Source organism: Idiotropiscis lumnitzeri, chromosome 15, assembly GCF_059441095.1.
Source record: "Idiotropiscis lumnitzeri isolate Australia: NSW breed Sydney's pygmy pipehorse chromosome 15, RoL_Ilum_1.0, whole genome shotgun sequence".
NCBI lineage: Eukaryota > Metazoa > Chordata > Actinopteri > Syngnathiformes > Syngnathidae > Idiotropiscis > Idiotropiscis lumnitzeri.
Genome location: NC_142405.1, coordinates 3,967,700 through 3,994,673, shown reverse-complemented (window position 1 = coordinate 3,994,673; position 26,974 = coordinate 3,967,700). Strand labels below are relative to the sequence as shown.

General features: G+C 44.5%; 2 protein-coding genes across 2 annotated transcripts; both read left to right on the top strand.

Annotated features, from left to right (window-relative positions):
* Positions 1-1,671: 1,671 nt before the first annotated feature.
* foxk2b (forkhead box K2b) lies at positions 1,672-9,598 on the top strand. Its single transcript, XM_088317583.1, has 9 exons — positions 1,672-2,170; positions 5,063-5,257; positions 5,376-5,529; positions 5,634-5,780; positions 5,860-6,053; positions 6,254-6,456; positions 6,586-6,840; positions 7,115-7,291; positions 7,395-9,598. Exons 1-9 carry the CDS (start codon positions 1,875-1,877, stop codon positions 7,568-7,570), a joined length of 1,797 nt encoding a protein of 598 aa, XP_088173709.1. The 5' UTR covers positions 1,672-1,874; the 3' UTR covers positions 7,571-9,598.
* Positions 9,599-17,247: 7,649 nt separating this feature from the next.
* On the top strand, positions 17,248-24,457 carry hlfa (HLF transcription factor, PAR bZIP family member a). The gene is made up of 4 exons (XM_088317059.1): positions 17,248-17,638; positions 20,228-20,602; positions 23,096-23,301; positions 23,928-24,457. Exons 1-4 carry the CDS (start codon positions 17,530-17,532, stop codon positions 24,141-24,143), a joined length of 906 nt encoding a protein of 301 aa, XP_088173185.1. The 5' UTR covers positions 17,248-17,529; the 3' UTR covers positions 24,144-24,457.
* The last annotated feature ends 2,517 nt before the right edge of the window (positions 24,458-26,974 follow it).

Here is a 26,974-nt window from a genome sequence, read left to right as displayed (position 1 = left end):
CTTGTGATCCCTGAGGGACTCCCAACGCGCCCTCCCCTCCTCTGTTGTGTTTGTTGGCCTGAACCGTTGCCATGGCGCCATCATCCTCCTCACTCTTCAGATGACGATGATGATGGAACTTGTGGTTTGTGAGAGCTTAGTGACGTGCATTAGCGCTAACGCTAAGTGTGCTGTCACCAGAAAAAAAACAAAACCAATGAAAGACAAGCGCGTCTAATAGAGACGAGGTCGTTGTCTGCTTTTAAGGCATCGCCAGCATCAGGTGAAAGGTCGCCCAGAGGTTGCTGATGTTTTGCTTTTACAGCCTCGAGGATACCAATTGACAATATGAAATATGTCTTCATGACTAACGTGCTTAAACTTTGACCTCATTCACTTCCATGCCGCTATAGACAAATTTAAATAAGAGCGAGAGAATGAAATATTAATGGCAACTTTATTTATATTTTATTATACAACCAAAATATTTTAATAATGTTTGGGTTTGTATATTATATACGTATATATATATATATATTTATATATATATATATATTTTTTAATTTACAACAAGATATCTCTACTTGTTATTAATCGTATGGATATGGAGACTTTCAGAGAAGCATTGATTCAAAAACATGCTGACTAGAGTAGAAGAATAAGATAAATATGACAACAATATAAACGCTTAGGCGGAAGTTGATTCTAGTTTTGCTCCGTTGGCAAAATGTTGTCCAACTGGCATCATAAAGTCACCCCAAATAGCTTGAAGAAAGTGTGCGGCGCCCTCTCGTGGCTGCTGGAGGCTACCACACAACTTCCACAGTCTGACGGAAATTGCCAACCATCCAGCAGAAATGATGTGAAAATGTTTTTTTACGAGATGTTCTTGATAAATAGTTTTTTTTCTATTAAAATTATCCATGTAATTTTTAAAAGGTATTGGGGAAAAAACACTTTTATTCTCATAGTATTCTTGGGATATTTAGAATTTTATTTATATATTATTTTTTATTGTTTTATCGTAAAAATCCAATTTTGTTCCTCACTATTTTCTCCTCCTAGTTATGAATTTGAAACACATAGAATTGGGAGTAACTATTACAATAAACATTTTTCCTTTTATTATCAATTTTGCCGTGTCATTTTACCAATTTCAAAATGATCTAGTAATAATCATCAGCACCATCACTTAAAAATAGATTTGTATAGCACTTTTAGTAATACACAAGACGCTTGGGAACTGTAGGGAGTGAAAGTCAAGAAACAGTATGTTTTAAAAAAAACACTCAAAAAATCTGATTGGTCCGACAAATAAATATTGTATTCAGATCAAGTATAGAACGCTGAAGCATCAAATTAATTACAGATGAACTCGCTATCTGTACTTTGTCACTCCCCCACTGCTAGTTTGGCGGATGCCGGCACAGACACGTGGACGATTGTGTTTTAATGTTTTAGGTTTTGTTTTGTTTTTGTAACGTTTTGGCGTTGCACAGTGTCGCCATTCCTCCGCGCTGCCTCACGTCCTCCCATATGTTCACACAGTGCCCTCCAACCGATCTTGAATGTGGCCTCGGATTACTTCTCTACTCCGATTGGCCGATTTCCCGGCACTGCATCACCGTCCTCCCACGCGATTGGCCATTGGCGCCGTCAATCCACCCACATCCAGCCCCCCCCTCTCTCGCGTTAAGTAGCACGTCCGGACGCTGGCCTTTCTCTAGGCTGTGGGTCGGAGCGGCTGTCCCCGGCCACGCGTGTTCCCCGTCAAATCGCGCTTTTTAATTCAATGCCCCCCTTGTAGGTCGACTCGCTTTCGGCCTCCTCCGCCTACCCCTCCCCGCAACCCACTCGTGCCGAGTTCATTCAGCCGCCCGTCCCTTGCGTTGACCATGGCTGCGGTGAGCGGCTCGTCCGGGCCGGTGGCGCGGCTCGAGGGCCGCGAGTTCGAGTACGTGATGAAGAAGCGCTCGGTGACCATCGGCCGCAACTCGTCGCAAGGCTCCGTGGACGTCAGCATGGGTCACTCGAGCTTCATCTCGCGGCGGCACTTGGAGATTTTCACGGCCAGCGACGATGGCGCCGGCGGAGGGGGAGACTTCTACCTGCGCTGCCTGGGCAAGAACGGGGTCTTCGTGGACGGGGTGTTCCTCCGCCGGGGCGCCGCTCCGCTGCAGCTGTCGCCGATGTGAGTAATGTGGTGCCCCCTGCGTCCCGCTTGGAACACCGGGACGCTAAGATGGCGACAACCTTCGATTATCTGTTTTTTTCTTGGGTGGTGAGGGTAGCACGTGTTTTAGCTTGTTAGCCGTGATGCGTCTCCTTGCTCCATCGTCTTTGTTGACATTCTTGTTAGCCACGTTAGCATCTCGCTTGCTGCTGAGCTAGCCCGGCCTAGCTCACGCGGCCTAATGTTGGTTTACGAGTGCTTATTGGGACAGGCAAGATGGTATTTCGGAAGACATGTTGCTGTTATTCGAGCAAATCCATCGACCTGAGTCCGAGCTTGCGCTTAGCATTGGCAGGGTGCTGCTGTGTTTTGTGAATGGAGCCGCTGGACGTAAACAAACCCTAAGCGTCTCCGCCCCAGGTCACACGCGCGCACACGATGGATTATTTTGATCATCGATCACACAGTCGATTATATGATTAATCACTGAATCAGTTCCATCCCTTTATTAAAAAAATGACCTTATTTTAAATTGACAGTACCGAGAATGTGAAAATATAAATTGATGAAGGCTCAGTTAGTGGGTAGGTCTGTAAAATCTGGCAGAAAATTGTTAAAAAATGTTGACTATTATTTTTTAAGACTAAAAGCCGATGTTTGCTGGCCTCAGGCAGAATCCTCGCACCTTACTTTTCAGGAGAATATTTGGTTCACAACTAACATTGCGTGGTCAACATCAGCAAGCCTTTTCAACACTTTTGCTTGATAAGTCATTTGTAAAAGTAAATTTTCCGGTTTCGGCCCAACGCCAGCGGAATGTCTTATTTTGATTAAACACACATATCATTTGTCTGCTTTTGTGGAGGACAACAGAAGTCAGAGAATGTTTACATTTGAGTGGTTTAACTAATGAGCATTTGCACAATTTTATGGTCAACACCATAATAGAATTTATTAGATGACGATTAATGTATAATTGTTGCACCGTTAGTTGTTTCTTATTTTTGTTGGAATGAGCCACCTTCTCGTGTTATTTTCTTATACTCATTTTCATCTTCCCTTTGCAAAGACGACGCACCAGTTTTTGTTTTCAAGATAATGTTGAACTTCAAATTTCTGACTTCGGGGAATGTTTAATAACAAAAGTCTTCAACATTACAATCCGAATCAGCTTGACTGGCCAAATATGTTGCAACACACAAAGAATTCATCCTCCTTCGAATACAAACAAGCAAGCTTTTTGTCACTTTGCCGCTTTGGCCTGTTTTTTTTTTTTCTCGTTTACGATGAGCTTGAAATTCCTTTGAGTCATCGTGCAAAATATGAAATGTAACCTAAATAAGTAACATTTTCAACTGTCAGACTTTCCACTCTTGTCGGGTTGTCGTCTGCTGCAAACCATGACGCAACCAAGTATGAATGCATCCAAAGCGAAGTGCTTGTCGCATAATGATGACATCATCATGTTTCCCATCTGGACAACGATACAGAACAAGCGCATGTTTACGGAGCTCCGTGTGTGTTTCCTGGATTCCTCTGTGCTGATGTCAACACCCGCCGCGTTCTCGTCTCTCCCGCGCACTTTCCCGGCTTCCTTTTCTCTCGCGCCCTCGTTTGTTGACATTGCGCAAGCGAGCCGACGCTGACACCAATTGTTGGACGTGTAAACAGAAGGTTTGACGCAATTCTGTAAATTTGAAAAAAACGTTTGTGCGCGACTGAGATGAAGGGGGACGTGCGGACGTTTCTTCTTTCTGTCACTTAAGGATGATGTCATCGTAACACAAATTAAAAATGGAGAGTAAAGCTGAGAATCCTTACGATAGTCCCGACCAAAAAAATGCAATTGCATCACTGCATAATCCATCAAATAAAAATACATCAAAGTAGTTTTTTCCCTTTATAGAGGTGGACTCAAATGTTGCTCTCGGTGGTTAAAAATAGCACTGAAGAAAAGAATAGCAGTTGCTGAACAATAACTGATGTGAATATTTCCCGTTTGTGATTAAGTGCTCCTTGACTGTGTTGCATGGCGTCGCAGGTGAAGTGTGATTGCTTTCCAGAACAGATTCTCATTTGTAATGCCGATGTTTCTTTGGGACACCAAAAATATTCATGCGTCAATGTTGCATAATGTGGGTTTTGTCCAAAAGGTTATTTCAATGGAAAAAGAAAAAAGGTTAATTTATTGCTTGTGAGTGCTGAAGACGTGAAACTGAAATTTACGAGCCAAAATGTTAAATGCAAGACTAAAAAAAAAAAAAGAAATTGAATTAGTCTTGCAACTCTTTTTGGGAATAATCACATTATACGCAAAAGTTGACGCAAAATCTCTTCCTCCTTCATGTTGACATTTTTTTCCGCACAAAAGTACACACTCATGCACCGCTCCGTGTCGAAACAAGTTGGCGTCATGGCTCCGAGCCACGAGGAAAGGGTGTGTAAAAGTGTGCATTCAAAACTGAGGATCATTTTACACTTCCAAAAAAATGCCGTGGCTTACGTAACTGACACAGGATAACGTATAAACAATCGTTAGCAAATTTAAATTTTGCCAACCGGCGCTAGTCAGCGTAGCGGTGGTCAAGGCAGTTGGTGCACTTTTGGTCACTTGATTGGGTAAATGGTGACAAAATAAATGCGTAGTGAGCACTTTGTTACACCAGCTGCAACGGCAACAGACTCGACGCTCGGGCTGTCTCACCTCAGCTAACGAACGCCAACTACACTCCCATGGCGCTCACCAGACCGAACCTCGCCTTTTGATGCCACGCACATTTGAAGTCACACAGTAGGACGTGACGGTAGCGACCCCAGTGGACAAAATTTGTTTCAGAATGCTGAATCATTTTTTCTTAATCTGGTTAATTGATTTGGAGAAAAAAAAAACTTCCTTTGCTGTGCGCTCAGGTGCACGTTCAGGTTCCCCAGCACCAACATCAAGATCAACTTCACGGCTCTGTCCAGCGGCAGGAAGACGAGGCGCGAAGCCCCCGAGTCTCCCGTCAAGCCGGTGCAGCCTCACTTTGCGCCGCTCACCATCAACATTCCCGACAACCTCGCTCACCTTATGAGTCCGCTGCCCTCGCCCACCGGAACCATCAGGTAACCCGCCGCTTCTCGTCTCTGCGTCACCACAAGCGCCGACGTGCCGCTAAAGCACACGTCTCGCCGCTTCTGACGTTGACACTTTGTCGTCTCGTTCTGTCATCTCGTCCTTCAGCGCCGCCAACTCGTGCCCGTCCAGCCCTCGGGGGGCCGGCTCGTCGGGTTACCGCATGGGGGGGCGCATGGTGAGCTCGGCCGAGCTGCAGCTGATCAACGACAACTCTCAGCCCGAAAACGACAAGGACGCGTCGGGCGAGGACAGTCCCAAGGTGAGAGTCCGAGTGGACAAGTGCAGTTCCAGAAGCTCAAATGAATCGAGTCATTTGCCGTTGGCTGTGAATATTCGCTGAAGTTGAAACTTTTGTTTGGCCAGGACGACTCCAAGCCGCCCTACTCGTACGCTCAGCTGATCGTTCAGGCCATCACGCTGGCGCAGGACAAGCAGCTGACGCTCAACGGCATCTACAACCACATCACCAAGAACTACCCCTACTACAGAACCGCGGACAAGGGCTGGCAGGTCAGTTTGATGGACGGCGCGCCGCTCGAGCGACGGGCCCGACTCACGTCCTGGCTTCCTTGTGTCCTTCCCGACGCAGAACTCCATCCGCCACAACCTGTCGCTGAACCGCTACTTCATCAAGGTGGCGCGCTCGCAGGAGGAGCCCGGCAAAGGTTCCTTCTGGAGGATAGACCCGTCCTCCGAGGGCAAGCTCATTGATCAGGCCTTCAGGAAACGACGGCCCCGCGGCGTCCCCTGTTTCAGGACTCCACATGGACCCCTCTCCTCCAGGTGAGCCTTCCACCCCCGCTGTCCTCACACAAGGACCTAGAAAACCGATTTATCCTGGTATGAAAAGTTATCTTCAATGATAATGATCCCAGATGAAACTCAATGACTGACTTTGGATTTTTATTCATTTTATTTATTTATTATTTTTTTTTTTTGCGCCATCTTGGAAAAATGGAACGATTCTGTCCCTTCTCCCTCAGGAGTGCACCCGCCTCTCCCAACCACTCGGGGGTGCTGTCGGCTCACTCCAGCGGCGTGCAGACCCCTGACAGCTTGTCCCGAGAGGGCTCCCCGGTGCCCATGGAGACGGACACCTCCTCCGTAGCCCCCGCCGCCCCCGCCACGGTGGTCCAACCCAAACTGGCCGTCATCCAAGAAGCTCGCTTTGCACAGAACACACCAGGTTGGTTTCGGGATGGTCCTCCAATCGTGGCTTTTGCTTTAAAATCGAGACTGCTGGATCATCCAATTAATCGATGGGATAATCGAAGAAAAGTATTGACTGGCCGTAACGGTTCCGATGCCGTTCCAGGCTCTCCAGTCGGCAACCAGCCGGTGCTGATCGCGCTGCAGGGTCAGCTACCTCAAAGCTTGAAGCCGGTCACTTACACCATGGCGTCGCCGGTCAGCACCAGCTCGTCCCAGCCGGTTCAGACAGTCCAGACTGTCCACGTGCTGCAGCAGATCCCCGCCGGCGCCACCGCCGTCATCACGCAGCCGGCTGCCGCCGTCATCGCCAAGAGCGAACTGCAGCTGCAGGAAAATGGAGAGCGAGCTGACGGCAAAGGTGGGTCAGTGGTGATGGGATGCGGCAAGCTGCCATTTTTTTTTTTGCCCCCTCAGGACATCTTGGGAATTACACCTTTGAGCCAAAATTAAACAGAATGATTGCAAATGAAATGTTTGACATTTCTATGCTTCTTGTGGAAGTCACTCTTCCAGCCATGTTCGTCATTTCAATTTTTGCAACAACGTTTTAGTTCAGTGTCAGCTCTCCAACTTTCGCATTCTCTCGTCTACAAACTGATTTGATGAAAATGTGTCCGTGTGTGCACCCTCAGTGAAAGTGGAGGCAGTGCCCAGCATCACCGCCACGGGCGCGGTGGGCCGCATCATCCAGACTTCGTCGGCGTCCGGGCCCCTGCAGACCGTCGCCATCTTGGGTCAGCACCAGCTGCCCATCAAGACCATCACGCAGAACGGAAACCACAGCATCACCACCGCCATACAGAGCAGCGGTCAGCACACACACATCGCGTCTACCTATGTCAAAGAGATAATTTTTCAAATTCTACATAAACGGCACTCGCTCAGACTAAACGCCGCTTTGTCGCCTTTCAGGTCCGTCCGTGGCGAGCCCGCTTCACCTGCTCGCTGACCACGCCTCTGCCTCAGCGTCGCTACCCACCATCAAGCGGCAAAACGGCGACCAGCAGGCGGGCGACAGCGTGCCGCCGGACGCCAAACGGGCCAAAGCAGAGGACGAGGTGAGGTCGGCGGACAACGGTAACAACTAAACTCCATAGCAGAACCCCGCCCGGCACCGACCGCAAAGGGTGCGCCATCTCCACCACATCCGCCACCACCGCCGTCCTTTCTTTTACTTGTTTTGAGGGCTCCAAAAAGGGTGGAAAATTTCTGGTAGAGTTTCGGGAAATTTCTGGAAAGTTTCAAGAATTTCTGGAAAATCTCTGGGTAAATTTGCGTAACTCTTCTGGGTCATTTTTTTTTATTTAAACTTTTTTTTTTTTTTTTTTTTTTTGCTGCAATGGTTTGGGAAATTTCCATGGGAAGTTCATCTGGGGAGTTTGTTTTGGAAATATTCAGAATTTTAAAGTTTTCATGGGAATTAACTGAGAATTTTTGATCACCCATTGGTAAGATATCACATTCAAGCATAAAAGTTTTATTTTGTCGGACAGCCAAAATCGATCGCTCTCCTTGCCCACACGTGACGTCATTACGGTACCAAGCAAGCCCTGCTGCAACAATAATGAATCAGTCAGCAATTTTGAAAAAAAAAAAAAAAAATCAAGTTACTTACCTATAGATGCCACAAGGTGGCAGAATAGCACTACATGAAGCATGCAAACGGACGTCCTTGGAAATTTCAGTTCCTGCTAATTCCCACGGAAAGTTTATCAAATTCTTGGAATTTTGCAACCCTGCTTGTCTCACCTGAGGTGCCAAAAGAGGAACGAAGAGTCAAAAGAAAAAAAACTAAATAGAACGGTGTGGACCGGACAGGCCAAACACGACCGACCGCCTTACATCCACCTTAGCGCCACCCGTATGCCGCATCTACCTCAGCAGAATGGAGACCCCAAAAGAACCCCCCCCACGTGAACTTTTTCATCCAGCCCGGCCGGGCGGCGGCCTGGATGGCGGCCATCTTACAAAAACAGCCACCCAATCAGAAAGGGGGATTCCGGAAGATTCCTCCATGCTTGGCAGCTAGCCGCTCAACTCGCAACTTTCTGTGCCGCAACAGCGCCGCCATGTGGAGCGGAGGACTTTTTTTTTGTTGTTTTGTTTTCACTTCCAAAATAAATGTGGAGAGCTTGTTGAATGACCTGGAAACCAGACCTAAACCCCCCCCTATCGGAAGCCGTTTTGAATATTTATTCCATGCCCTTGATAGCCATCAGGTCCACGTACTCTGTCTGCACTAGTGAGAGAATTCGACACGCTCATAGAAAAATTGTCTTACCGGTAACACTTTCCTGCTACTGGTTTGACTTGACGCAATTTAGAAGACAATTTTCCTCTACTGGTGCCACTTTCCATCAAGCTTGTTTGAGATTGAATAAAAGCTCTATACAGCTTCCATATTCTTGATATGTAGATTAAGATCCATGTACTAGCGCACTCTTTGTGCTCACTAGTAGAACAGCAACTAGGGCACACATGTAGAATGACTTACGAGTAGTGTTTTTTTTCAACACTACTAGTGCCACTTTTGAGTACTACCTTGCACTGTATTGCAAGGATATGAACTTTTACTAGGAGGCACTTTTTCCTTACTCGTAAGACGACTACATGTTACTGGTGAAGCAAAAATGCCCTTTACTCGTACTTGGAGTGTACTAGTACATGGAGGTGTAGCTGTTCTGGAACAAATTGCAAAGCGGCTTTCCGTAAGCTTTCCTGTCTGGAATTTTTGTGACGCCTCGGCCACATTGGAGGACTTGAGCAAAGACCAATCCTGCATGAAATAGAACGAGAGAAAAAGTAAACACACACCTGCACTTGAGTCAATGTTTGTCCCCTTCGATTTTGTTTATTTTTTTGTTTGTTTGTTTTGATTACCTTGTCACTTCCTTTTTTAATGCTTCGTCTCCCTTTCGCTGGCAAAAAAAAAAAAAGAAAAACAAAGGAACCCCCTCAAGGTTTGTCATAATTGGAGTCAAAAGCTGCAATTCCTGGAGGTTTCTGATTGTAAACATCCCAAATGAAGAAGAAAGAAAACAAAAAAACATGTTTGTTCAGCCTCAGTGGAGAAATGCTTTTTTCTTCTTTTTTTAAATAAATTAATTTAAAGTCTTTGTCATCACTTCTTGGTCCTTTTTTCCTTGTCACAAACTGGACTCGATGTACCGTTTGTCTCCACTCGGGGGCGCTGTGGCCTCGTTCATTGATACAGTGTCACTTTTTTATTTTAAATTAATTTAAAAGCAAAGGAAAACCATTCATTCACTGAGGGTGAAATGTGTACTGGAAATGGTGGCGGGTAGCGGCGTCTCCATGACAACCACTCTTCACGGGGAAGAACATTTCATTCACGTTGGCAATCTTACAACAATGTCGCCTTTTTTAACACTTGTTCTGCGCGATAGAAGGTTGAGCATATTTAAAATCGGCTACTTGTTTTGCAGAGTGACAATATTCTTAGATGAGTCTTTTTTTTTTTTTTTTTTGACTTTCATTTCAATGTGGCCACTTCCCCAACGTGGTGGACCACGAGTTGCCCCACGCAGGCCTCTTCTAAAAAATATAAAATAAAATGGCTCCCTAGTCATGTCACGTCATTTCCTCGGATAGTCATTCGAAAATTTGAACTTTGGCAGAGATGTGTAGTAACTATTTCTAAGTATCTTAATCATGGTGGGAAATGATGGTTAGAGTCTTCACATCAATAATTATAATTTGTTTTGATGATGAATGATACGTACTAGTCGTGTTTTTTTTCTCCCCCGGGACAAGAACAGGTTGTTCAATGAGCGGGCCAAACTATTTGTGGTAATCCTCTCCAAATCAACTCTGTTAAGTCGTCAATTGACACAAATAACTCACAGCGATCGAGGCACAAGCAAAGTAGAAGATGCAAAAGTGCTCCTTCCTATTTTCAGCAGACAAATCCAATTGAGTTTTTTTTTTTTTTTTTTTTCCTGTTCTCATCATTGGACGCCAGTCAGAAGGGAGCAAAACGGGTTTGGTGACTCAACACCACTGGACACTTCATTAGGTACCCCAGCTCATACAAAAAGAAAAAAAACTATAATAATGTGAACAATCTGGTTAAAGCTCTGGTAAGAAAGTCGTGAGTCAATTTGTACTTTTTTGACAAAAAGAACACATGATGAAAGTCGTCTCCAACGTTGCGGCTTCCCGCAGTTAGATTATTAGATGACGTCATGAAGCAGCAGTGGCTTAAAACGTCGCACTTCTGTCCTATCGTCTGAGGTTTTTTTTGTTTTGTTTTTTTAGGGGGAGTGTCACAATGGTCTCACTGCATGAAGCCTGCAGTGAGACAAGCTCTCCTCTGTTTCCATGGCAACACACCTACAGGAAGTGAAAATGTGACGTCTGGTCAAAAGTATTAGAACACCAGCAGAAAAAAATACCCAAAGTAGCTGACAAGTGGATCAGATGCGGAATGTTTGGACGCACAAAAAAATGTGGAGTTATTCATTAGTGCTACTCGGAGTAACTTGTAGGACAAAACTGCCATTTGGACGTTCATTTTCCAGAGAATTCAAGTCAGTCAAAACGTTAATATTATTGAGGTGCTTTGTTTTCATATAATTCCAAATCTGCCAAAAACTAAAATTATTCATATAAAAAATATTTATATATTTTATAAATTTTTCATCCTTTTTCCCCCCTGAGCCATTTTTCATGAAAAATGTATTTTAAATGTTAATCAGCATTTTTTGAGGAGTTTTCTGGGTTTATATATTTTGTGGCTCTTATGTGACCTCAATGAGAGACGTCATCAAATGCTTGCACCTATTTTTAAGTGAATTGAATATTTACAAATGGAAAGTTTGACTTTTTGGGCTGTTTTTTTTTTTTTCCTCCACTCGATTTACGACGACAGGCCCGGCCGACCGGCTCACAAGAGCAACATTCCTGCTCGGGAGGCCTCGGGACCGGCCGAGGCCTCTCCGCACTATTCCTGCGCTTGCCTGTTTAAGCACATTTGCGGGTGGGCCCAAAAGTGCGCGACGGATCAGACGACACGGCGCGCGGCCGCCCACGCGCTCAGTCCGCTCCGCGCGCTCCCGTTCCGGCCGGGAGCGAAACTCCGCGTCCGGGTTTTGCGAGAGGTTTGTTCCCTGTCTGGAAAGTAGGTCACTGTTTGCTTTGTATTATTCAGCAAGTCGACCGACACTCCAGCGAGCTGCCTTCCCGCCGCGCCCCACACACGCACGCACACGACACATACAATTAAGACACAAAATGAATGCCAGGTTCACGAAGACGAGATGGAACAGTCGTGCACACTATACACGCGCCCACGCACGCGCACACACTACTTACTTGTACACGCACAAATTGAGTGTAACACTCCGCGTATGAATGCTAGACACACAAACAGGATGCGTGCTACACACGCGTACACACAAGCACACAACATGCGCACACAACCTTGTGCAGACGACACACAACATAAAAACTACATGTATTTTACGCGAATGTGTGCGACTCACAACATGCCCATGCTAAAAGCACAATACACATTCTACAAACACGACACAAAACACAAACTGCATCATACACACAACACACACTACACATGCTCATTACCAATCCCACACACACAGACACACAACACACACTACATAATACAGATATCAGACTAACATTATACACTTACACTACACGCACATGTTGCAAACACGCATTCACACCACACACGCATACAACACGCAATCAGGGTTTCTTCTGGTTTCAAATTGAGGTGTCAAGTCATAGTTTGGGTCTCTAATCAGCGTGAGGGTTTGAGATTCAAGTTTTCTGGAGAAGGTTTGGATTTTTGAGTGTGAAGATTCAAGCCACAGTTGACGTCAGGTCTCTTTTTTTTTTTTATTTCTTTCATTATTTGATGGTCTGTTGTCCCTCGTTCTGTTTTTTTTCCTCTTTGTCTGTCCTTTTCTTGTTGTTGTTGTCGCTCAGTTTAGAGCCAGCCTGGAATCCTACCTGGAATGTGAGCCTGTTATGTAACCATCAGGATACTTGCAGGCTTTTTTTTTTTTTTTTTTTTTTGGACGCACGCACACACTATCAGAAACTCATCAACTCTGATCCCAAAAAAAGAATGCCAACTATCAAATGTGTCAACAAAAAGGGGAAAAAATATCTGATAAAATTTTTAACGCCCCCCCCCCCCCCCCATTATCATCATCAGATGAAGATTTCGTCTTCGACCAATCGGTCGCTATGACAACAGCACGTCTGTCACTTTGCGTGACGACCATCCGCCGACAAATTATTCTTGTGTTTGCTGATAACGTGCTAGCGGTGTGCTCGCTAACCTTTGGTGTGACCTTTAAAGTGCAAACCACCTTGATTGAAACGCTAATCAACTCAAAGGTTAGCATTCAAGGCCGTGCCACAAACTATACAATTCTGTGGCTAATTGTGGCTAATGCTTTTTTTTCCCCCACCTCTGCTCCAAAATATTTTGTATTTGAAAAGACAAGGCAAAAAGATAGAAACAACAAAACTCTTAAACAAAAAAAGGCACCTGGTCAAACAGACAGCTAGCCAAGAAAGCTCGCAGCGTCTACAACAGTAGCCGATGTGCTAGCCAGCATGCTACGCCGGTGTCAGGCGCAAGCGCAGAGCTAACTAGCGATAGCAGTGTCTTCACATTTGCTTGTTGGCCGTCGACACTTGGCGAGCATCCAAACAAGGACGCTTTGGCCTTGGCAGAGGTCGCGCTGACGCAGGCGAGAATCTTAATGAGACGCTAACATAAAGTTGCGGCGCGTCTTTTGTCATGGGGGAAGCAGATTCGAGTACAAGAGGCCAACACAACATTTTGAGCTCATTGCCAAGATGGCGGCGGTGGTTAAAATGTTTTGCCCAGCAGGAATTTTGGGCGTTGTACTTGCTGAAAAATACGGCATGTCCTGCGTGTGGGGCGTGGCCGTGTGTGTAGTCAGCCAAACAATTGTGATTGGCATAAAAGAAGGGTCATGTGACCTTGTCATGTTGCGTCGCGCTATGGTGTCATGATATGATGCCATACTGTAATGTCATACTTTTGTCATTTGTGTGTGTTTTTATATTTAAAAAAAATATATCGTAACATTTCTTGTGACATTTTCTAGGAAAATATATTAAAAAAAAAGAAATAAAAGTGCTATCATGAACAACGCCATTATGACACCATCAGCATGAAAATCACTCAAATCAACATCAAGTCAGAAAAAAAAAAAAAAAAAATCATCATAATTCTTCCGCAAGTGTTTGCGCCCCGCTCTACAACGCTAACTTTGTTTGTCGTTTTAGTCCCGAGAGGAAGCGCAGTGGGCGGCAGGCAGCTCGCTCCACATGTTTGCAAACGTGTTGCTCCAAGCTCACAGCATGGGAGGCCGCGTGTGTGCGCCGCCGCCCTCCCCGTGCACACGCACACACGCCGGCTGCCATCAAAATCCGTCTCAGGAGACACACAACAGGAGCGCGGCGACCCGGCCGCTCTCACGTTCTGGTTCTGCCAGCTTGTCGCTCCGCGGGGACCGGTCGACCCCCTCGCGACTCTCCCGTGCGTCACCGCACGTAATCAAGCCGAGCCAAGCGCTTTAAAATCGTCAGCACATTAATTTCCCTTAGCTCGTCTACGGTGTTAGCATCAAGCTAGCACACGTCTGCTAAAGCGTCTATCCCACATAGAGGCGAACATTTCCAACTGTTGGCGAAGGGAGAAAAATGCGGATTCACGTCAGGGTTGGTTCAAGGTCGCAAATGTTTGCCAATCGATCATCATGGCAGACGTTGAATTTTACTTTTGTTGTCGCAAAGGAATTTTAAACGTTCAAAATACCCTTGCGACGAGGCAAAAATCACCCCAAATTTTGGCGAACGTTTGGAAACATTTGCAACGTTGAACGAACCCTGATGAATTCTGACTTGAACGCAACATTGGATGCCTTGGTTAGGGTTTTCAAAATAGGCTTTCAAGCGCGGGTCAGGCTTTGAAAAAAGGCTTTGACATCGCTGTGACTTAATCGGACCGACTGCCAGGACGTGAGCGTCAGGAAAGACGACTGATCCCACAAACAGGAAGTGCACAAATTTGTAGCTGGATGTTTGTTGTTTTTTTTTTGGTGAGTTTCAAATCCCAACAACAAGCTTCGAGGGCGCGCCTTTGATGAAGATGCGATCTCTGGGAGCCCATCACGAGGTCCCGGCTGAATGGCGTCTCCTGTTGTGGCTTCGCCACTCGGGACTGGTCGCGGGAGGCCAGATGAGTGGCTCTAATTCAGAGAATCAGAAATCCCTTTATTGTCATTGTACTCAAGTGTGCAACAAGATTAGAATTGTGGCGCGTTACATAATAGGGCCGCTCGGAACGACTTTTCGGCCCAAAAATTTCTTTTTATTGTGAGGGAGTAAATGCCCAAGTTCCCTGAAGGCATCAGCAGCCGGCCCTTAACGTCAACGGGAGAGGAAGTGACAATGAGCTGAAAAAGCGTGTCCAATTAGCCCAATTTGAAATCTTGATTTTAGACAATGTTTGAAAAAAAAAAATTACTTTGTTCCAACATTCAAAAAACATGTTTACATTAGGTAATGAACGCAATTTAATTATTTTAATTTCCTCGAAAAAAAAAAGTGAGCATAACATTAGAATGTAATTAGTCAAAAGTGAGCGTAACGTAGCTTGAAGTTAGCATGAGAATAAACAACAAAAGTTAAGGTTGCTAAGTAAGGTTTCAAGGCGGACTTGGCGTGAAAGAAAATGTTGGGTTTTCAAATTAGGATTATAGCCACGGTTCTACTTTTCAGATTCAGGTTTTAAGCAAGGGTATGGGTTTTAAATTAGAATTAGAAAACCTTTTATTTGAGTATCTGTCTTTTTGTCTCTGTGGGTTTGTTTGTCTGTGTGTATTGTGTGTGTGTGTGTGTGTGGGTGTGTGTTGACGTGCGTGAAAACTCTGTTGACTTGCCGGCTCCAGAGAAGGAGGAGGCATGACACATTTGAAAACTCTCCGGCGGATGATCGGTCACACACAAACACCAGCTTTGTTTTTGTCATGTGTCTCACCATAGTAAGCCTCAAGGCGCTAAGCTAAAATAAGCTAAGCTAAGCTAAACTCCTGCCTAGGCCACTCCCATGTGACGGAGCCTCCGCATGACCTTTGAACCTTTGCCCCACAAGCCCATACGTTGGGTGAGCTCGCAATAAACTCCCCTCCGTACAAGCAAAAATCTTAGCTTCAAGCTAACGGTTATCTTCTTAGCGTTCAGCTAACTAGTATGTAACCATAAAAGAGGTTTCGTTTAACTGACTGAATAAACTTACCTAGCTTCATGCTAAATATTAGAAATTAGCTTCAGGCTATCTGCTAGCATCCTTGTTTACGGCAAAGGGTTAGCATATTAGCTTCTGGCTAACTGTGAGTGCCATACACTTGTCTTTTGCCAAAGCTTTCAAGATTTTATGTTTAAGCATTAACCACCAGGTGGAGAAAAAAAAACATAACACGTCATCATCATTAGAAAGTGGAAGTAAGTAGAAAAATGCAAATGTATGCATGTTTTCTCACTTAGAACCCCCACCCCTCCTCAAATCGATGATGTGAGTCAGTGCAGCTGGAAAGGTGGCAAAACAAAATGTCTTACCTGTCAATCAAAATGAAAAAACTCAATATTCCTGAAGAAACGCCATCTCCGTATCCTAATAGTGCACTCAATTTTTCTCGCACTAGGACACTCTTTGTCCTCACTAGTAAGACCATTCAGCGTGAGAACGAGCAGGATGATGATTTGCCACGACTAGAATTTAGAATAACTAGCATACTAGTTCATGGACGATTTAGTGTACTAGTAGACTATGGAAGTAACGCTCTGATGGGCTTTCTATAAACTCCTGTCAAGCTGTTATTTACTGAGGCGATTGTAGTGAAAGTATCATCGGTCTAAATCATAATCACACTCACACTTGCCAACTGGTACTCCCACAGAAAAAAATCCTGTCCCGCTCCCGGTGAAACGGACTCCCATCCTGCGGGAATCCTGAAAAATGTTAATCCCCTCCCGTGACGGGCATCATAAAAATGTTTTTTTTATTCTACTTGAACTTAATTTGTATTTTGCATAGAAATTAATGAATAACTCATTCACTCATTACAATTACATTGCCAACTATAGAAATGTGATTGGTTAAACAAATGATGCTGTTGTTTAGATTCTTGAGGTTATCGTGACTGTGAAGGCCTTGGGATTTGATCAGCATGGCAACACATGTAGGCTGACAGGTTTTTATTTATTCATTTATAATGCAACATCCATTGCAGCCAAGAGAAGTGTTAGGAATAAATAAGCACAATTTCATGGAGCCAATATTACAATGGATTGCAAATGTAGGTCAGTGCTTCTGGTGTTTGGCTCTTCTTACTGCCCTCCGCTGATAATTTGGACACAATTTCAAAACTTTCCCTCCATTTCATGTCCGGGCCTCCGCAGTTGCAGTTCACCACAAATAAATGGTAATAAACCCGGAAAATGATCAGTGACGATGTGTACGTGTGTAAACATGGATTCGCTTCAGGCTAGGAGTTTACATTTCCAATTGTGTCTGTAAATTATGTTTTTGTTTTCCCACGTCCCACGAAGGCATCGCCTCACTGGCCGCGGCTGCTGTGACGTCAGCAGTTTCCGTACATGGGGGGGGGGCGTTTACCTGAGCGGATAGAAATAAAAATAAAATAAAATATTGTGCAGGTCTAAGCGGGGAGAATAGGTAGCAGCGCAGTCTAGTTTAGTTTAGGTTGTCTTATCTTAGTTTATCTTAGCTTAGTTTAGCTCCCTCCCTCCCTCCTTGCTTGCTTGCTTGCTTGCCTCATCCCTCCCTCCCACCGTCCGTCAGTCAGTCAAAGCCGCGCTGCCTCCGCCCTCCGCCTCCAGTTCGCCGCCTGCCAGTCAACCAAGCCGCCTGCCCGCCGACCGTCGGAACTCCTTTCCACTGTCCGCGAGTCCTCCCCGGGCCGCCCCAGTCGCGGGATTTTGACGCCCCGTGGAGAAAATGGCCAGCAGACCTCTCCCCGTCAACGCAACTTACCTGCCGCCGACGCACGGCGTGCTCAAGTCGCTGCTGGAGAACCCGCTCAAGCTGCCCTTCCACCATGACGAAGGTATCTAAATGAACGTTTGACATGTTGCTTTTCAGCCTCGACCGGGGGCGGAAATTAAGACCGAATGCGAGTCATTCGCTGCGGCGACGAGCGAAACGTGACATGGCCGCTGACTCGGCCCGTCGCGCCAGCAACAGACTGACCGATTAGTTTAACGAAAAGGAAATTTGAATGAGCGTTGTTTTTTGTTTGTTTTTTTTAGATGCAGGTGCATTGCTACCTTTTATTCTCGGGGCGGGGGGGGGGTCGCGTTTCAGACATTCAAAAGCTCGGTTTTAATGGCGATTACGTGGATTCCCCGTGTCACCCATAGGGGGCGTCTCACTCTAATCCTAAAAAAATAAATAAAAAAACGAAGATAAAAAAAAAAAAAACTTTTTACAATGAAACCTCAGTGTTTAATTTTGGCTTACACCGCTCTGGAGTGAAGCTCGACGTTTTTTTCTTTTAATTTTCCATTGCATCATTTTGACCTCTTATTATCACCATTTGTCCAAGTGATTTTCATAAAGGCAGCGGAATAGTCATTGGAGTAAAGAGACAAGGAGCTGCTGCTAACTTGTTAAGTGTTTGCTACACGGCCACAAAAATTAGATTGGGAATTTTTTTTTAAACATCCAAACAATGGCATGATTCAAAACAGGTTTTATGGTCACAGCATTTTACAGTAATTACTTGCATGAACTTCTTTCCACTTCATTTTCAACTGAGTGCAAAATATGTCCCCTCTGTCAAAATATGTGCAGTAGTTAAGCACAATAATTTCTTGGCAATGTTCTGCAGGAATGTTGCTTTGTTTCTAAATTTTTGCTTTTTTGGTAAAAGTGTTGCTGGAGGGACTGGGAAAAAGTGCTAAATATAGCCGGTAAACGTCCAACTTATTAACACTGACGGTGTTAGCGTTAACACTGTACATCAGCGGGGACATGCTTCAATTACAAAAGCCACAAAGAAATGGATTTAAAAATGCGACATAAACTGCTACATGTTGAAGATGTGTATGATAATATCCACTCCCGTTGAGAGTGTGCAACACAACACCGCCGTCATGTCAACTTGCGCTGTGACCCACTTTGAACGCCCCACATGACTTATTTTTTCCTCCAACCGTCTTCTGCCGAGTGACACGTTTATCTTTTGCTAAGACAAAGTTGAGGTGTGCAGCCAGCTGTCATTGCATTTGTCGCATTCCAGTCTAACCTCGATATATCGCGCTTCATCTTTCACACCCATGTTGTGGATTTTCAAGTGATAGTTTTTTTTTGTTTTTTTTTTTGGCTGGGTTCTTCCTGTCTACAAGCGAGTCCCAATTTAGAATGGCACACCTTCACCTTGTGCCACAACATGCCTGGCAGCACTGAGCTCTGGTGAAAGAGTTGCAGGAGGCAGTTTGATTTATTTATTTTTTTTAGATGTTGAAATGTTGAATTATTTTTTGTTTTACGGGCCAGTTTTGCAGTAAATCTGAACATGAAACAGGATTGAAATATGAATTATTTGGAGAGCATGCGTCAATTTACTTCAGTTTTAAGCAGATGTAAGAGTGGTGGAAGCGTTAAAAAAAAAGAAATAAATAATTAAAAAGAAAAGTTTTTATGATCTCATATCACAGGGTAATCTCGTTGCACTCTTGAGTACAATGACAATAAAGGGATTTCTAATTATTCTAATTCTAACTTGGAACATATCTCTATTATAATTAGAATGTAAAGTTCATCATTTCACTCTAATGACTCTTCGGATTTGTATTCTTTATTTGTGTTAAAGCAACAATGAATTCACTTTCCTCAACGAGCAAAACACATACTTGTTGGAACTTCCGTGATAATCCTAATAATAAACCTGTTGAACCTGTCGGCGCCGTTCCGTCCTGTCCCGCTCATAATGGACCAAATGAAATTGGCAGCAGACTTTGGAAAATTCCAGATTTCTACCGCATGCCTCCATAAGATAACGAACTTAGAATGAAGTACACAATTAGTGCTTTTATTCTCAAAGCCTAAAAACAAACAAAAAAAAAACTTCCAAAATAAAGGCCGTCATTGTGCTTAAAAAAATGACACAATCCTTAAATTTGCTGTTCGAAGGTCCGACAAGCCACACAATACACAACATAGTTTTGTTTTCGAGTCTGCAATCGCATTATAAACATTTGCTTTTGTACAGATAGATTGCTCGATTGATACTTAAATCATCCTGTGAGGCTGAATGAAATTGTCTCAGCAGCAATCTTAATACATAGAACCTCCTATTGATATTATCGAAACACACAAAAAAGCAAAACCAAATAGAAAGAGCCGCATTGACCGATGTCTGGTGTCCGGGACTAACTTTCCTGAGGGACTTTGTGCCGAATCTTTTTCTTCTACTTAAAAGCTGTGCTGATTTCAAATCCGAAGCACTGTCGCCATCTGCTGGCATCTGTTTGTCATTACAGTCGTGTAGGAAGTTGACTTCCACAGACGAGCTGGCTGAGAGCCTCTTTATGCCGATCAGTTGCAAAATGTATATGCTCAAGTTATGCACGTTGGCTTCCGGTTCCGAGTGAAGCATAGTGCCAGCCGGTAACGCCGGTTTGCTGTCTCGCAGGTTTCGGCAAGGACAAGGATAAGGAGAAGAAACTGGAAGATGAGAGCGGCACGGCCAACCCGCCACAATCGGCCTTCCTGGGGCCGACGCTTTGGGACAAGACGCTGCCCTACGACGGCGACAACTTCCAGCTGGAATACATGGACCTGGAAGAGTTCCTGTCCGAGAACGGCATTCCCGCCAACACCGCGCAGAGCGACCACCACCAGCAGCAGCAACAGCAAATGGCCCCGGTCCCCCAGATCCCGCAGCCCCCCCAGGTCCCGGCGGCCCCCTCAGTGGTGGACCTGAGCAGCCGCGCCGCCACCCCTGTGCACGGCGGCGTGCCGCCTCAGCAACAGCAGCAGACGTGTTTGCGCGGCCCCAACGCTATAGGTAGCGATGACGGCAACAGCACGCTTAGCCGTGATTGGTTGCTCACACGCATTGTGGCACGTCTGATGGAAACGCGATTATTGATTTTTGCACCCTGCGGATACTGACAGCGCACATTGTCGTTGCTTCGATAAGCTAACAAGGCAAAAAACAAACTCCACACATTGTGTGCCATGAGTGGTTTAAAATACATCGACGCTTTATTCATACCGTGCGTCTGTTTAACATGCGTGTGAGAGTAGGGGTGTGCTGTGTGTGTGTGAGTGAGTGTTTAATTTGTGTGTGAGAGACTGTGTTTAACGTGCGTGTGCGTGTTTGAGTGTGTGTGTGCGCATATGTTCAAGAAGAGTGTGTGTGTTTGATTGAGAGGTGCTGGTCTTGTGATGTGCTGTTAGCGCGAAGCAGCGGGCGACCGCGTTTGATTGTTGCTGGTCATGTGTTGACGGATCGATGAAGGCGATTATCGAGTTTGCGGCGCAGCATAAAACGCAGAGCGCGGTTGTTTCTCCAGACTATGATAAATTTATTTTTAATACGCGCACTTTCTTGCATTCACGCACACAAACAGAATTACATCATTTCATTGAGAGGAAGAATCAGTCGTTGCTAGTGTTGCCACGGCAACTGAGACATTTTAAGTTACATAAAGAGCTCGTCTGCGGAATGCTCGAAAAATGTGAATTTCAATTTTCTGAGAAAGCAACCGAACAAAATCATCCAAAGTGTGGAGCAAAAAAAAAAAAAATTGTTGTTTTTCATGGCAGCAATGCCATCAAAACACAATGCATTGTGGGTAGAGATGGATGCTAGGCATTGACACACAAACAACACCTTTACAAAAATAAGAAGAGGAGTTCAAATCAGAAAGCTTTCTTGCCAACAATACAGAATGTTGAATGTGGGCCGACTCGTCTCAACACGGCCTTTTGATCCATATTGCGAATGCGGGATAAGAATGGCAAAGCGCATCCGCTTTGTGTCGTCTCAGGCGGCGGCCATTTTGTTTTGCCGCTTGCTGTTGATTGAAAATGACATCACAATCAAACGTCTTCATCATAACGGCTGCATTTTGCCGCTTCTTTCCTCTTCCACAAAAGCAAAATCCGTCACAATGCCGTGTTGACATGAGTGCAAGGCCGCACACACCATATTAGTGTCGAAATCATTCTTGAATACGAGACTTCATCTTTAAATGTGAGGGGACCAGTTTTATGCCGACTCTTTGCTAAATTTGTCAGCAGACGGGATGGCGTGCAGGTGCGTGATAGGAAGTGGTTGGAACAGCGTGTTGTGTTTTCACGCCGGGTGTCGAGTAACGCCAGATGCTTGGTGTGTGTGTGTGTGTGTGTGCGCGTGCGCGCTGTCACATGCACGCCACGCGGCCTCACTGATGCGTGCGTGTCCATGTGACGCACACATGCAGACAGCATGTGCGGCTGCCCGTGGCCCCGCCCCGTCCTCTCGCGCGCTCTTGTATTCTTTCAGCTCCCTTTCATGCGCCCCCCCTCCCCTCCTCCTCCTCCTCCTCCTCCTCCCGCGCTCGCTCACCCAGCACTGCGTGTCCTGGCTCACATGGACTCGGGCGTGTGTGCGTGCGTGTGTCACGTGCACTCTTGTTCCTGCTTGGTCGGCAGGCTCAACAACAACATCAAATATACAACTGTGTGTGTGTTGTGGTGGTCAATAATACTAAAAAAAAGTGTGTGTGTGTGTGTATAGTGCTGTCAAGTGATTATTTTTTTTAACTAATTAATCACAAAAAAATTCCATGATTACGATTTATCACATTTTTCAACAATTTTTTTTTTTTTTGCGATGCTTGGAACAGATATTTACTTGAATAACATATTGGAATTGATTAAAAATCACCAAATATGAGGTATATTTAATTCAAAGACGACAAAACTTAGCATCCATGCACTTGTTTTGAAAAAAAAAACAAAAACCCAAAAAACATTTATTTTATTGTAGTTGGTTGTTGTCACGCAGTAGAACATAAAAAAGCTTGGTCACTTCCAGGCTAAACTGTGATTAGCTCAGCCCACGCACTTTGAACCCTGCACATTGGTCAGCTCCTTGCGTTTAGGGTCAAAGTTCGGCCGCACGTACACGCAAGATTATCATTAGCCGTTTCTAGCCAGCCAGCTCACTTTCTAGCTCGTCTATGGTGCCTCTATGAAAATAAAAATTGAAACGTCTGCTACGTTCACATACTTTGCTCTTATCTGACCAATCAGACGCTTTTAGCCTGTTCGCTTCGCTGCGAATGAGCACGACAGAGGTGACTTGATCGGCGACATCTATTTTTAGCATGCCTAAGAAGCTTTTGTCAAAACTGGTCGGAGACACACTAACGCATTAACAATCTCACTTGCACAATATACAGAAAAATGCTCATGACCCACACGCGCACGAATACCGTGCACATTTTTGGCCAATCCTGAAGCATGCATCCGATACGCACTCACGCCGTGCTTGTGTTTTGTCCCGTAGCGTCACGCGACACGCCCAGCCCCATCGACCCCGAGTCCATCCAGGTGGCACTGAGCTACGAGCCCGACCCGGCCGACCTGGCGCTGTCAAGCGTGCCGGGCGGGGCCGTCTTCGACCCGCGCAAGCACAAGTTCTCGCCCGAGGAGCTCAAGCCGCAGCCCATGATCAAGAAGGCGCGCAAGGTGTTCATACCCGACGACCTCAAGGTCAGCGCCACGCTCGCAAAGCACCACATGGACGCTCACTTAGTCACCTGCGACAATCGGGACGACACGGTCAAGTGCTGTCAATACTTCATCCACGCTGTAATCTTACAGCCCCATTCCAAAATTTATTCCACGACAGGAAAAAAACCCATCACCCAATAATGACGTGCAATTGTTTTTTTTTTTTTATTGTGAAATAAAAGAAAATACATCCGTTTTTACAGCACTTGACTCTTTCCCACATTTCATGTTACAGACTTCTTTCAAAATTGATTCTTTTTTCTTACTCACAAAGCTCCATGATCACATGAAAAAAATACTTTTGAATTGTTTGGAAATTAAAAGTAAATAAATCATTTTTAATTACAAAAGAGACACACAATTAATATTTGGTGTGCATCCATTTTATGTTATTATATGTTGCCACATCCAAAAAATGAATAAATTTAAGTCTGCTCCCCCCCCTCCCAAGAAATATTTCACACAATATTTATTCAGAAAGACATTTTTTTTACTCATTTATTAAGAATCAAAATCACAGGGAATGCAAATTCACCTTATTCACCTTTTTATTTTGTTATTCTAACCCTAACCTTGTACCGTTGGTGTTTTGCGGCCGCCTGCAGGACGACAAGTACTGGGCACGGCGCAGAAAGAACAACGTGGCGGCCAAGCGGTCGCGGGATGCGAGGCGGCTGAAGGAGAACCAGATCGCCATCCGGGCAGGCTTCCTGGAGAAGGAGAACGCCGCTCTGCGCCTGGAGGTGGCCGACCTGCGCAAGGAGCTCGGCCGCTGCAAGAACGTCGTGGCCAAGTACCAGGCCAGGCATGGGCCCCTGTGAGCCCGCAACCCCACCCACCGCACACCGCCCCTTTAAGGACTATGTCGTCATCACCCTACCCCCTTCCACACACGCACACACACACACAGATTATCAAGCCCCTTTCACGCCGCCTGTGGAGCGTGCAGTCAGTAACGTTCGCATGCAACGCCGCGAAGCATTTTGTATTTGAAAAGTACAGTTGCTGTCAGGGTTGCAAAAAAATGGAACAAACGGGTACATTTTGGGGGAACTTTTCTGGTAAATTCCTGGAAAGGTTCCAGTGCATTTCTAGAAATGATTCAGTACATTTCTGGATAATAAATCGAATCTAATAATAACAATTTCCGGAAAATAGATGTGAAAATTCACAGTAAATTTGGAGACATTTTCCGATACATTTCTGGAAGATATTATTCTAAATATCCGAAAAAGCCCTCGTATGGTTATAGACGTGTTCTGATACATTTCTGGAAAACATACGGTAATTTTCTGGGGACTTTCTGTGAAATTGAATGCAAAATAAAGCATTGTAAATCTAGAAATTTTTTAAGCCATAAGTTAAAAAAAAAAAACGTAAATAAGTAGCTCTCCTTTCCCAAATGTGTGGGCATCATAGTACCTTAATGGAAAATTTTCTTAATGCTTAATTGCTCAAGCAGCACCATAGCTGAAGCTTGCTCAAATTTTCTCATAATTTTCATTGGCAACACAATGCAAAAAAAAAAATGGACCTACCAACAACTCAAAAACTTCAAAGTTGATCCCACTTTTACCCCAATTTTCTTTTCCTCATAAATTCCCGTTCATACTTTGAAAATTATGTGCCGTTGACATCTTTCTTGTCAAACAAGTCAAAGCGCTTTGTTGTTGGCGTCGTGTTTAGCATTAGCAGTTCGCATCGCGCAGAAATGTCGTACTCCGCTTTTGTTTTGTCCGTCGGCAACAGTTTGAAAGCGCTCTACTGACACTGCAAGACAAAAAAATGGTAACATTTGACAGCATCGTGAACTTTTTGTATTTGGTAACTTTTCACACACACGAGCAACATGTCAAATTAGCTGAGGGTGAAAGGGGCTTGATTACCCCCCACCCTTTTTTTATGCGCCTCCCCGCAGCGTAAAAGCCATCACGATGAGGACGTGTCCCACTGACGACTTTTTTTACCTTCTTCTACTACTACTACCTTTTGATGTTTTTAACCGCCAGCTGGTCTCCATTTTGATTGGCCAACAACCCTTTTCCTCTTTCTCGCCGTCTTCATCGCACTGTGCACCAAAAAAAACAAAGCGGCGTACGCAATCTTTGTCCGTTTTTTTTTTTTTCCGCTCTCATTTCAATTGGCGCTTGGTGTTTTTTCCAGCATTATTTTATCCGTCTCTCCACTTTCTTTCAAATCTTTTTTTTTTTTTCCGTAATGTTAATTTTTTTTCCCCGCTTGTGTTGAACGTAGCATGTACCCCTGAGCCCTGACCTTTTGGCCCCATGTGGTAGAACCCACCCCACAACCTTCCCCTTAGTGTCTGCGTAGCCGGCGCCGCCGCCCGTCTGGCCAACAAGATGGTGGCACGAATGTAATGGGAGGAAAGCGTTTAGTTTTTTTTTCATGGGTTGGCGGACGTGTTTGTGGCAGACCAAACCAATCGCTTACAGAGATGATATATTGGTTACAAGAGATGTTTATATATAAAACCTATAAATCTATACGTTGTTGTTTTGTACAGTATTTTTCCTATTACATTTACTGAATATGTATTTTAAAGGCACAACAGATCCAGAATATTATTAAAGATTACAACAATATAAACGACGCTTTGTATGTTTTTTATATATATATATATATATATATATATATATATATATAGCGCCCTCTGGTGACTTGACTCTGGTATTGAACAGTTGTCTCAAGTATTCATAAAAGCCAAGAGGTTGTATAGTATTACTAGAGAGGTTTCATTGCGCAAGAATAAAGTTTATAGTTTGTCGATTAGTATAGTCAAATGTATATTAAGAAATATTTTCACTCATTATTAGGGCTGCGAATAATGATCATTTTTTTTAATCAAGTTGTCTTTTGGCGATTAATGGAACTGAATAACATGGACATTTATGAACTTAGTGTTGAGAGAATGAAGTTCTGAGGATCTGGACATTTCAAAGTTAGACGAGGTCTCCAACAGTTAACAAAATTTATGATGAATTTGATTAGTTGATTTCATTCATTGATGTTCCTCTAAAAATATTTTAGTGTAGATTGGATGACATTTTTGGGGGAATGTCACTTTAAACTATTTAAAAACATTGAAGACTTTTTTTGGATCGTGGTCTTGCATCATGACCGGTCGTCATGGTGACAGAACTAGCTCAGTGATGTCGCCAAAGTCTTTGAAAGGCATCTCATTTTTCTGTTTTCTGTTTTTTTTTTTTTTGTGACATTGTGCTCCGGTTGTTTATTCTCCTCGTCCATGTAAGCATCATCCAGGCTGTTGCGACACGGAACAGCGTTTCCACGGCAACAGCTGAGATGACTCATTTTCTGCCTGGCAAGCGAAGATACGATGCAATACAATACAATACAATACTGCAATGCAATACAATACAGTTTTCTTTATATAGCGCATTTCAGAGTAGCAAACAAATATTTGACCGCTTTCAGCTGGAATATTAGGAGCGGGATGCTCAATGCAGAATCCTGCTGGGTTATTTCGCCTTTTGCTGCTGTGAATACTTGTTGTGGTGCAATGAAGCCAAATTCAAGAAGGTGTCAACAAAAGTATTTGCCAAGCGCCCCCCAAAAAAAGTAGAAGAATGGAAGGACGTAGTAGTGATGGCAACTCGTATTGCGATCTTAG

Excerpts from the sequence above, each read along its gene's own strand:
- hlfa (XM_088317059.1), top strand. The coding sequence starts at position 17,530 with ATGGCCAGCAGACCTCTCCCCGTCAACGCAACTTACCTGCCGCCGACG. Across the intron at positions 17,639-20,227 it reads GCCCTTCCACCATGACGAAG|GTTTCGGCAAGGACAAGGAT; the intron begins GTATCTAAATGA and ends GCTGTCTCGCAG. Across the intron at positions 20,603-23,095 it reads GCGCGGCCCCAACGCTATAG|CGTCACGCGACACGCCCAGC; the intron begins GTAGCGATGACG and ends TTTGTCCCGTAG.
- foxk2b (XM_088317583.1), top strand. The coding sequence starts at position 1,875 with ATGGCTGCGGTGAGCGGCTCGTCCGGGCCGGTGGCGCGGCTCGAGGGC. Across the intron at positions 5,258-5,375 it reads TCGCCCACCGGAACCATCAG|CGCCGCCAACTCGTGCCCGT; the intron begins GTAACCCGCCGC and ends CTCGTCCTTCAG. Across the intron at positions 5,781-5,859 it reads CCGCGGACAAGGGCTGGCAG|AACTCCATCCGCCACAACCT; the intron begins GTCAGTTTGATG and ends TTCCCGACGCAG.